Below are 12,501 nucleotides of genomic sequence, written 5' to 3' on the forward strand. Positions count from 1 at the left end.
TAGTCCAGTTAGGGTCAATGCCGATAGCTGACCCACTCCTAGGCCCAGTGGTCTTTTATACCTTGATGTGCAACTGCTTGTGTTTGCTGCACCCTCTTTCAGTATTTGTGTAGTAATCTTTTAATATTCGTCAATATAAAGGGTTAGAAAAAGTTCATTTGTCCTTTGGATTTTTTTTAAATGTTTATTTATTTTGAGGGAGAACGATCAGGGGAGGGGCAGAGAGAGAGAGGGAGTGAGAGAATCCCAAGCAGGCTCTGTGCCATCAGCAGAGAGCCCGACGTGGGGCTCGAACTCACAAACCGTGAGATCGTGACCTGAACCGAGATCAAGAGTCGACGCTTAGCCGACTGAGCCGCCCAGGCACCCCTGTCCCTTGGATTCTTTTTAGTAGGCAGTATAAGTCAAATAATGTTATTAGCCATTTGTATTTCTTTTATACATTGCATATTTGTATCTACTGTCTAATTTTTCCCTTTAATGTATGTGCGAGATCTCCTTACGTGCCAAAAATTGGCTGGCATCTAAATCTACATCAGACACGGCAACAGGACCTTCCTTGTCGAACAGCTGCTGACTGTGTTTGTCTCAACTGGTGGAAACCACAAGCCGTCTGCCTTCCCTCTGTCCCATTTCCTTCTCTGTGCACTGAGCGGTTGCCATGGACTCACCTCTCATTCTTGGGAGGGAGTAGAAGGCAGAGGTCTGAAGTAGAAAGCTTTTGAATTTTTAAAAGCCTGAAAAAATGGCAATATATTTAGGACCCAAACTATTTTTTTGTAAATAGGCGTTTCCCACATCTTCTGATGCTGGCCAGTCCCACTGGGGGCCTCCATCACGGCTTTCTTATTTGCGTGTGCCAGAGAATGCCTTTCTCTGCTCTCACTGAGGTCCCAGCTCCTCAGTGGCCCGTGTTTTATATTCCCCACTTGCTTGTTTTCTTCACTCTTCAGTCCCCTTGCAAGTTCCTTTCCCTTTGGGAACGTCTGGCATGAATCAGAGCAAATCTTCAATCGCGACCTCTTACTTAAAAGTTGCTCATGAGTTTCCTTTTAACTGTGTGCAGTAGACTACTTTCAATAGACTGCAGGCAGTTTACTTCCTCTCTGTTTCCTTCTAGTTTACTGACAAATGGACATCGTTTCACTATTTAAAAAAAAATCCCCATTTGTCTATTTATACAGCCTTTCAGTGTCTTGATTTTCTTAAAATTATGTCGGAAAAATGTGTCTTATCAGAATCCATATTAACTCTTTTACTAAACTACAGTGGTCCTTCTTTATTTCACTACTAATAATCAACTTTGTTTTTAAAAGAAGTCCTTTCTCTATCTGCCAGACTCTTTCAAATTCATGTGTTGCACTAGCAAAAGCTAATATGGATGGATGGTTTTGTAGAATTAAGTTTTTATTGCAGCGAATTTTCAAATAATGGGACAAGTAGGGCTGGGGTTGTGCCCCGGGCTTGCTCCTAGCTCCGTGCTCTAGACAGGTCAGCGGTGTCCCTGTGTCTAAGCATTGTCCTACACCAGGGCCAACGGTACACATTTTGAACATTGGATAAGAATAAGTTCCACTAGCTCTCCGAGCCATCTTTCAAAAAATATCCTTTCAGAAAAGCAAAAGAAATGTCCAGGTGAGCCGCCTTCCTGGCAGACTTCCTGGAAGAGAAGAAAGCCATTAAGTTTGGAGAAATCCCTTTGAAACGAGGTGCTATTTTCTCTGGACTAGGCTGTTTTAGGTATTTTAAAAGAACAACTCTCCTCCTGTTTTCCCTTTTTTTAATCCTAACATTGATTCCCAGAGTAAGAGCAGTAATAGTGGATGAATAAACGGGATTTGAATGTTTTAACATAAAAGAAACCTTCATTTTTCCCTTCTGGTCTTAAATTTCAGAGTGCTTGTTTTGGCTTTGGAAATTCTTATTCACTCCCAGTGTAACCTGTGAAGTACATCACTGGTAAATTTCAGATTTATGAAGGAAATGAGGCCTGAGGGGTGTCGATGGCATTTTCGCAGGTATTAACTCCGTTCGGCTAAAAGAGTTCTCTGAGTTTTCTTATTTCCCTATACTTATTTTCTAAAGCAAAAGAAAGATTTCAGGGCCCTTTAGTGTGGACATTGTATTGGCTGGTAGTGAATTACAGCAAGTCTTTGGCCCACTGCAAGAATATGGGAGTATAGCCGCCATGGTAAGGCTATTCACCCAATTTATTTTACAAATACTGTGCAGAATTTCAGAGTAGTGTTAGTTGTTTTTATAGTTAAGAAATAAGAGACCCTCATAACTGTCATTGGGGAGATACATGCAAAGTGAAATCTGATTATCGCATTTCAAATACAGGGTCACTTACTGCAAATTGTCTGAAGGTAGCGTAACATGGTCTAACAAAATGGAGACTGTAAGGAGTGAGGAAGTTTATATCTAATTTATATCTCCAGAAGGGAAGAGAGAACAGTAAAAGGAACAACTGAAGAGGTGGTAGCTGAGAATTTCAGGGATTGTTGAAAGACCAGAGTCTTTCAGTTCAGGGAGTCCAGCGATAACCCATGTCAGATAAGAGCAAATCCGCGTCTACAATCACATAACGAAAAGTGAAAAACATTGAGAGCAAAGAAAAGATACTGCAAGGAGCCACAGGGTGGCAAAGCCATCTTCGCTTTAAAAAGACCAGTATTAGGACTGATAAGACAGCTCTCAAATCAGTAGTCAGTGGAAGCCAAAGATGATGAAAGAATATCTTCATGCTCCCGAGAGAACATATAGAACACATAGTGTAAACCAAGAATTCTATATCCAACACACCTAATTTTTAAGAATAAGGATGAAATGAAAGCATTTGCATCGAAACAAAAGCTGAAATAGCTTACTGTAACTAGACTACACTAAATAAACATCTAAAGAATATACTTTGGGGCAAAGGAGACATTTCCAAAGAGAGAGGGTCTGAGATGCAAGGAAGAATAATAAGGGAAAATACCAAATGTGGGTAAAGACAAACATTGACTATAAACAACAGTGTATAGTTTATCGTATAATACCTAGTCTGTGCTGTGAAATTAGGAGTACATATAAATAAAATATTGGAACCCAGTATTTAAGTCAATAGGGAATGAGGAAGAGCAATCTAGCATCCTAGTTTTATTCGGGAAAAGGTTTAGGACATCAGTGTTAGACCTACATTCTCCAGTGTATTATCTGTTACCCACATGTGGTCATTTAAACTTAATTTAACATTAACTTTTAAAAACTTAGAATTCAGTTTCTCAGTTGCACTCGCCATGTTTGAAATGCTCCATAGCCATGTGTGACTAGTGGCTCCCTTACTGGACGGCACTGATCATCTCAGGAAGGTCCATTGGTCAGTGCTGCTTCAGACAGGAAGTAAAATATCCATGTTACGATTTCTCATATAACAACTGAAGCCGAGACACTAAACCAGGGGTTTCGCTGCCTGCCTCGAAGGTCATTAGGAAGTGTTTGAGATTATTTGGGGTTCTCACAGCCACTGGCTTAGCCAGGTGACAATGAACCTAACCATTCTGCGGTACAAGGTTCAGCTCCACACCAGGGGAATGCTCCCACCCAAACCTAGTGATACAATAGAAGAGGCCTCACTGGAAATAAAATAGGTCATTGGATGATCCAGTTTACCAGAAACACATAATTTCAAATGTGTATGCATCTAGTCCTAGGGCTTCGTGTATATAAAAACAAATTACGAAAAGAAATCAACAAATTCATTGCAGTAGAAAACTCTGAATACGACTACCAGTAATTGATCAAGTAATTTTAAAAAGTAATAATAGAGAATATTGGATGACACGGACAAATGGAAAGATATCCCATGCTCATGGATTGGAAGAATCAATATTGTTAACATGTCCATAGTACCCAAAGCAACTTACAAATTTAATGCAGTCCCCACAAAAATGCCAACTATATTTTTCACAGAGCTAGACCAAATAATACTAAAATTTGTATGGAACCTCAAAAGACCCCAGATAGCCAAAGCAGCCTTCAGAAAGAAGAACAAAGCCAGGAGTATCACAATTCCAGATTTCAAGATATATTACAAATTTGTAGTGATCAAAACAGTATGGTACCGACACAAAAATAGACACATAGATCAGTGGAACCGGATAGAGAGCTCAGAAGTGAACCCAAGCTTGTATGGTCAATTAATCTACAACAGTGGAGGCAAGAATGTACAATAGGGAAGCAGTCTCTTCCACAAATAGTGCTGAGAAAACTGGAGAGCTTCATGCAGAAGAATGAAACTGGACCATTTGATTACACCATAAAAAATCAACTGAAAATGTGATTAAAGACCTAAATGTGAGACCTGAAACCATAAAACTCTTACAAGGAAGCATAGGCAGTAATTTCTTTGATCAGCCAAAGAAACATTTTTCTAAATAGGTTTCCTCAGGCAAGAAAAACAAAACCAAAATTAAATTCTGGGGTTTACACCAAAATAAAAAGCTTTTGCACAGCAAAGGAAACCACCAACAAAACAAAAAGGCAGTTTACTGAATAAGAAAAGATATTTTTAAATGATATAGCTGATAAGGGGTTAGTATTTCAAAATATGTAAGGAACTTGTCTACAAGTCAATACCAATACCAAACCCCTCCCCAAATAATCCAATTAAAATAGGCAAAGGACCTGAATAGACATTTTTTTCAAAGAAGACAGACAAATGGCCAACAGACATATGAAAAGATGTTCAACATCACTAATCATCAGGGAAATGCAAATCAAACCTACAAGGAGATATCCTGACACAGTGGCTAAAATCAAGAAGACCAGAAGTATGTATTGGTGAGGATGTGGAGAATGCAAACTGGTACAGCCACTGTGGAAAACAGTATGAAGGCTCCTCAAAAATGAAAAATGGGATTACCATATGATCCAATAATTCCAATACTGAGTATTTACCCAAAGAAAAGAGAAACACAAATTCGAAAAGATGTATCCACCTGTATGTTTATTGCAGCATTATGTACGATAGCCGAGATACGGAAGTAGCCCATTGTCCAACAGTAGATGAATGGACACACACACACACACACACACACACACACACACACACACAGTGGAATATTACTTGACAACAAAAAAGGAATGAGATACTGCCATTTGCAGTCAGCACAGAGCCCACTTTGGATCCTCTGTCCCTGTCTCTCTCCGCCCCTCCACATCTTGTGCGTGCTCTCTTTCTCTCTAAAATAAACATTCAAAAAATCTTTAAAAAAATGAATAACCATTAAAAGAAAGTCTAAAACAGTAAAATGTGTGTCGTGTTTCTGAGTAGAAGAGACGGGATCCCATGATGCCAGTTTTTCCAAAACTCATCTATTCTTGGACACAATTCAGTGGAAATTCCAACAGATTTTTAACAGACCTTGACAAAGCTAATTCTGAGTATATGGAAAAGCAGTGCTCGAAATAGCTCAGATGCTTACGAAGAGCAAGATGGTTGGTAGTCTTGCTTAACAATATATTAGGACGTATCATAATTAGGACAGTGAGCAGAGGTAGACAAACCAATGCAACAGAGAGAGAGAAGACTAGCCGAGAAAAGATGCACTGTTCAGTACCCACATTTGGTGAGTCCCTGGGCTTGTAACACTTTATGTTTTTAGAGATGTCCCAAGAGGTGTGCTAGGTCCTGACGATAAAGGGTAGGAGTTCGCAGTTGCCGTCAGGTGCAAGTTGTACGTCTGGAGTCTGGTGCCTCTAACTCTCCATGGACTTCTAAAGTTACACGCAAAATTTTATACTATTCTGAGTTGAGTGTTCATCAGATTCTCAAAGGGGTTCTTTCACACCCAAGTGGCTAAAAGTTACTGCATTCTTGACCATTTTATGACGCATTTAATTTCTGAGATCCCCACCAGACGCTAGGTGTTACCAAAGAATGTCATGAAACACAGCTTGGGGTGTAAAGGCCATAAAGACAGTACGATCAAGAAGGTCACCTCAAAGAGGTAATGCTTGAACTAAGCTGAATGTGGAGGAGTATAGATTCTTATCGGAAGGGCTGGACTGCTGTGCAGTCTGGACCGGAGTGTGTTTCTTTTCATGCCAACGAGGAAAATAATCTGTCTTACACGATCTTATTTGCATTGCTTGTAGCTTTCTCAGAGTAATGTGCAAAACCAGTAATTAGAGTTATAATAGGGCCAGAGTGCTGTCAAAATAGGAGTTGCTTTTGGAAACTTCTCAGGTGGCTGCCTTTCCCCCCCGCTCTGTGTTTCACAAGATCCTGCCGTTCTACTTCCCAGCCTGCAGCAGAACGAGAGATGTCACTAGTGGGATTGGGCTTGGATGTGAATATGTGAGCGGACAGAGCCTGTACCCATCCGTCCAGGATAATGCCACTTTGTCCTTGTTCACACCAGAATAGTAATGGCATCACGCTGGCTTCCAGAAACTGAGATCTTATCGTTAAAAGTAGTATCTGTGGAAACAGATTCATAATATGATCTGTGATAGACTAACTTTTTTTTTTTTAATTTTTTTTTTTCAATGTTTATTTATTTTTGGGACAGAGAGAGACAGAGCATGAACGGGGGAGGGGCAGAGAGAGAGGGAGACACAGAATCGGAAACAGGCTCCAGGCTCTGAGCCATCAGCCCAGAGCCCGACGCGGGGCTCGAACTCCCGGACCGCGAGATCGTGACCTGGCTGAAGTCGGACGCTTAACCGACTGCGCCACCCAGGCGCCCCTAGACTAACGTTTTAAAAAACTTTTTTTAATATTTATTTTTGAGGCAGAGACAGAGTGTGAGCAGGGGAGGGGCAGAGAGAGAGGGAGACACGGAATCCGAAGCAGGCTCTAGGCTCTGAGCTGTCAGCACAGAGCCCAATGTGGGGCTCGAACTCACAGACCACAAGATCGTGACCTGAGCTCAACCGAGTGAGCCACACAGGCACCCTGACGAAACTTTCACTGCACGCTGGGCATTATACTACGTACTTTACGTGTGTAATGTCCTTTTATCTTCAATGATCTTGGGAGGCAAGGACTTTTTTATTTGCCATTTTATACACGAGCCAAGTAAGATTAGGAAAGCCATAACAGCCCGGTATCACTCAGCGACAGTTCAGATTTAGGTCTGACACGAATACTGGTGCCATTTTCACACACTACAAGCCGTCTTGTCCATGTCAGGCAAGTTATTTAACTTTCTCTAGCTCACATTCTTCAACTACAAAATGGTGATCGTGTGAACCCCTGCCCCGCCCCCCATCGTCACAGATGTCAGGAGGATAAAATGTGGAGAAAGATTTGCCAAACTCTAGAGTGCTCCTTAAGCATGTTTTGAGTGTTGTTTGTAAAGTGCCCCGTAAATGTTTGTGTCCGTCATCCATGTTGTTCCTTGTTGTTGTAACAATTACAGTTTGACTCAGCACTAAAACTTTTCTTTTAAAAGAATAAATCTGTGGAATTCTTTTTTTTTTTTTTTTTTTTGCTACTGATGTTTTGATAGAGCTCTTGAATGGTTCGCCCTGATTTGGGGTTTCTGTGATTTACAAAATCACGCAAGAGGTCAAGTTCGATATAGTCAAAGGGCATCTGTTGCTTTATTTTCTAGCAGCAGGGGGAACTAGCTGGTGTGGTAAGGTGGCGAGTAAAGGCTCGACGTGTGTCCTTTGACATCTTTTCACGAATGCCTGGCATCAAGTGCACCTGGCACAGCCGGCCACTTCCGATGCCGGCCTGCCAGGTATTTAAAGTGATTACCTGAGACCAGTGCTCATCAACGGTCACAGGTCACCCCGGGGCGGCTCAGAATCCTTAATCGTGCTCCGCGCTCCCTCTTGGGCCCCGCCGTCCAAGGGCTCAGCGTCATGCTATAACCACTTTTCAGCCTTATGGCAGGTGCGTCCTGTGCCCCGCCATCACCTCTCCCCTGCGCTCGTGCCACACTGCAGGTGCTGCTCGAGTCCATGGTCGACGCTGCCGAGGATCTGTGTCCCAACGTGATGAAGAAAGCCCACATCCGACAAGACTTGATTCATGCCAGCACTGAAAAGATCTCCATCCCACGTACCTTTGTTAAAAATGTCCTGTTGGAGCAGTCTGGAATTGACATCCTTAACAAAATTAGGTAGGTTTACGATGTTAATAAACCGAGGCTCTGTGGTTTCCGTGAATGCCGCGGGAGCAGCCGCGAAGACCGTTACTGTTGGCCGTCTCCGTCTATAACGCGTGAGGCATGTCTGATAGGCGCCGACTGTATATAAATAGAGCTGTGCACAAATGCGTAGGTTTACACATTCCCACAAGAACGCGTGCGTTACTAAAGAGCATACAGCTAACTGCTCTTTTTAAGGGTTTTATTTCACGTAGAAACTCAGGTGGTTCCCAGTCTGAGTGATGCCCCACGAGTTCTCGTTGTGTCTCAGTTGGGGAATCAGTGGACTAGAAACCAAATCCAGGTTCAGCAATATTTGAACTTCCCCGTTTTTTCCATTTTAACCGTTTCTTATTGATAAGAGTATTTAGATGTAGCAAAAAAAAAATTAAAAATTTAAAAAATTTAAAAAACCCCAGCTCTCCTCTGAAGAATTAGGAGTTGTGTCAACACATAGTGAATGATGCGTAACTGAATGACAGCCTTTGAGAAAAAGAATTAAAAGAAGCCAAAAATGTTACACAATCTAGATACTGAAGCTTGATCTTGGGACTTCGAGGGTCGAGGATTTTTGCAGTAATGGGACAGTCTCGGGTCTAAGACGCAGCCGTGTGTGTGTTGGGGTTTCTAAAAATAAAAGATTCTAGTGCCGACTCAGCTGAATGATACAGTTTGAAGGAACTGAGAAATGAAAAGACATGTAGAGGATTTACAGGACCCCGCAGATTAGTGATTTTATCAACTCTAGCTAGCCCTTACGAGATATGCTTTCATATTTCTTGAACCTAGAGTTTTGGGATTTTTGTTGAGGCCCCTTATGTACGAAGAAGGAAAAAATGTATTGGCCGCCATTCTTCCGCCATAATGGGTTGAACTGCCAATGGACCGTACTCTGATGCCTTTATTGCACCAAATTCTGTCAAATATGGTCACTTCTTTTGAAAAGGAGCAGATTCTGAAAAGTGAACAGCAGTATAGAACGCTTTACATCAGGGACTCGCCTCTGTGTTCATTAAGTCCCTGCCTGGCTTTTTATAACGTATCGCCCTGAGCACTGGTGGGATTAAAATTGCACATCCACACCTCTGTGTAGACATTCAGGTACATCTGTGCAATGGGGCTTAAGTGGAATCATTCCCCCTACAAAGTTTGCAGTTTGGAAGTCCAATAAGGAAGTATAATATCCAGTAACAAAATGATAGAACCATCCTGAGACTTTTTTTTTTTTAAGTGCATTGTATTTAAAGGATCATTTTTGGTGCTACAACTCGAGACAGATAAACCACCCCTCCCCAGTTCAGGGTGGGGTGGAGAGAACCGGAGATAGACTACTGATTCTATAGTTTTATGAGGGAGTAAATTTTCCAAACATGGCTGAAAAAAGGAGAGGAAATGCTTGTTATAATGAGATTCCCAGCCCCCCAGCTCCTCCTCCAGAGGTTTGGGTGGGACCCAGTAATCTGTATTTTTAATGAGACCCAGGTGAATTTTGTCAGTGGACGCCTCTGGGGAATAATAAAGTATTAGATAAACCAAGTAGCTACTGGGACCTTGTTTCGGAGACAGGAATTAATGAACCATCCTTTTATCTTCAGCCTAGGAAAATTTTTAATGGAGGCATCAAAGAGTTAGTGCCTCCGTTTTCCCACCCTGCCATCCGAAATCTTCCTTGGCAGAAAACTCCCAGTGCCAATTACTGCCTTTAGGTTAGAAAGGTTTTTCCCTGTTACACAAATATACTTTCAACCTTAGCTTTGTGATTAAATAATTTTATTTTGATAACTCCTTTCCCTGCTGTCAAAACTTTACAATTCTTGACTTCAAGAGCAGATGGAACTCATGAGTCGATGTGGGAGTGTGGGTATGTATCTCTTCAGCACATTCACCTTGAAATGTATTGTGCATTTATGTACATTTGTGCGTATGTGCATTTAGGTAGGACTAGTCAGGCTGAAGACACAGTAATGGAGTTTGAATTCTTGGGAATACCACATAGGTAAAATTCTGACTAAAGTACCAGCTATCCGACTGACAGCTTGGTGGCCGATTTATCAGTGAAAACTCTAAAATTAACTAGTGTGTTACTTTCTGTTGTCTGGACTCCTGCGTAAGGTCAGGCAAGAGACACTAAAACTGAACATTATGGTAACTTCTGTTCATCAAAGGCAAGAGAACAGTGAGTTTATAATAGTTTGAAGGCAAAAGCAGTTCAATGTGGTACCATTTGGTTGGCAAAAAGTTTTTTTTCAAGGTGGGGGAAAGGCATATTAAAGTAATAACAAAACTAAGGCAGAAACAGAGAGGGAGGCAAACCATAAGAGACTCTTCAATACAGAGAACAAACTGAGGGTTGCTGGAGGGGGGCGGGGATGGGCTAACGGGGGGATGGGCATTGAGGGGGGCACCTGTTGGGATGAGCACTGGGTATTATATGTAAGTGAGGAATCCCCAAGTTCTACTCCTGAGACCAATACTACACCGGATGTTAACTGATGTGAATTTAAATAAAATAAAATAAAATAAAATAAAATAAAATAAAATAAAATAAAATAAAATAAAATCATATAAATAAAATAAAATAAAATAATATAAATAAAATAAAATAAAATAATATAAATAAAATAAAATAAAATAAAATAAAATAAAATAAAATAAAATAAAATCGAGATCTCAAAGAGGAAAAAAAAAATAAATAAAGTAATAACCAGAGTTCAACAATCAGACTTTCTTAATTTACTCCAGCCCGGGTTTGTTTGCATTTATGTCAATGGATGAATTGTTCCTTGCCACATGGCACATGGTTCCCATTAAGTTTGTCTTGATCCAGATGTTTTCCATTTCTCCCACTAAATCTTGAGTTTTGAAATTACAGAGGCAGGTTGAAATTGGTAAAGAAAGTCTGTTACCTGTGTGTTTATGGCAGTGTTTAAGGCTTATTTTTGGGAATCCTTGGCCCCGTTCACACCTCCTTACATCCTGTTTCCAAAGACGGAAACAGAATCACAGTTGGCCTTACCAACAGAGCGTCGGGGTGGGTGATGTTTTCCCCTCGCACAGATGAAAATGCTACCGTGTGCTTTTGATGTCCACACAGTGAGGTGAAGTTGACAGTGGCCTCCTTCCTGTCTGATCGGATTGTGGACGAAATTCTGGATGCGCTCTCACACTGCCATCATAAACTGGTGAGTGCCATGGACATCTTGAGTGGGACTTCCGTTGTCGTCTGCCATGATGCAGGGCAGGCTCCAGTTTGGGGATATGGCTTCCTTTCTGCGTTTTACTCCTTCACAGCCCTGTGGGCCAAGACCCTACCTTTGCTCCTACGTTTCTTCCAGACATTCTAGAGCATGCTAGAATTTCTCCAGAAGGCATGGCAGGGAGAGAAGCAGAAGTGATGGTATCCAGAAATTTTGTCATCTGCTTATAATGCAGGTCAAGGGTTTTGTTAGGAAATAATGCAGAGAATGGGATCTAAAGATATTTTACATTATTTCATCTTTGTGTGCTTATTTTGTTGGTCTCTGATGTGATAATTTGAGAATGGAATATTCTTGAAAACATGAGGCCAGGGAAATGAAATGTTTGGAGACCAAAGAAAGGCAAGAGTGAAATGGACACATTCTAGGGATTGATAGCCGCTGAGCGTCCAGCCAGGCCTCTTGGATATAACTGAGGTAAAGAAATCAATTTTCTTTATCTAGAGACTGGTTTTACCAAGGTAGAAGACTTTACTTCCAATATCGGTGCGTATAAAAAATACATCAGCACCTTCAGGTGTTTTGAACTTCAGGAAGTCCTCTGAGGCACAGATGAAGGTTTTGTTACTGTTACATCTTGTGTCTCAAACACAATAGCAACGTGATGCGGTGCGGATCTCTGAAGTGAGTTCTGACATTTCCCCAGTGAAGCGTTTCAGGTTAACTGTGCAGGCTGGAGATACCCAGTCTTAGGGCATTGAATTGTTGGTGACACCAGAGAACGCCACAGGAACGGCAACGGTAACCGCTTCTTCTCTGCAAGGCAGACAATGTGAATATTTTGAAAAACTCATTTCAGAAAAAGGCATAAGGCTGTCCTCTAAAAATGGAAGGTAGAACAGACATCTCCAGCGGTGATGTGGACTAGAGCTGGCCCACCAACCAATGGGCACCAGTCCCTGACGAGGTTCAACCACGAGGAAACATGGAGAAACTTCTAGAGCAATTTGAAATGGCCATAATACGCAAACATGTTATTTTTCTAATGTTTTATTGTTTTTTAATTTTCTTTTAATGTTTATTTATTTTTGAGAGAGAGAGACAACATGAGTGGAGGGGGGACAGAGAGAGAGGGAGACACAGAATCTGAAGCAGGC

At 41.4% G+C, this 12,501-nt stretch overlaps 1 protein-coding gene across 2 annotated transcripts in view; it reads left to right on the forward strand.

The window, feature by feature from the left end:
• Positions 1-12,501, forward strand: part of CARMIL1 (capping protein regulator and myosin 1 linker 1) — a 311,314-nt gene that overhangs the window by 229,317 nt on the left and 69,496 nt on the right. For both annotated transcript variants that reach the window (XM_047103122.1, XM_047103121.1), the window contains exons 27-28: positions 7,945-8,120; positions 11,242-11,329. In XM_047103122.1, coding sequence (XP_046959078.1) covers positions 7,945-8,120; positions 11,242-11,329 — 264 coding nt within the window. The remainder of the gene's footprint in view (positions 1-7,944; positions 8,121-11,241; positions 11,330-12,501) is intronic.

This window comes from Lynx rufus, unplaced genomic scaffold, assembly GCF_022079265.1.
Source record: "Lynx rufus isolate CCGP_SWC_20201006 ecotype Redwood Valley unplaced genomic scaffold, mLynRuf1.p SCAF_6, whole genome shotgun sequence".
Taxonomy (NCBI): Eukaryota; Metazoa; Chordata; class Mammalia; order Carnivora; family Felidae; genus Lynx; species Lynx rufus.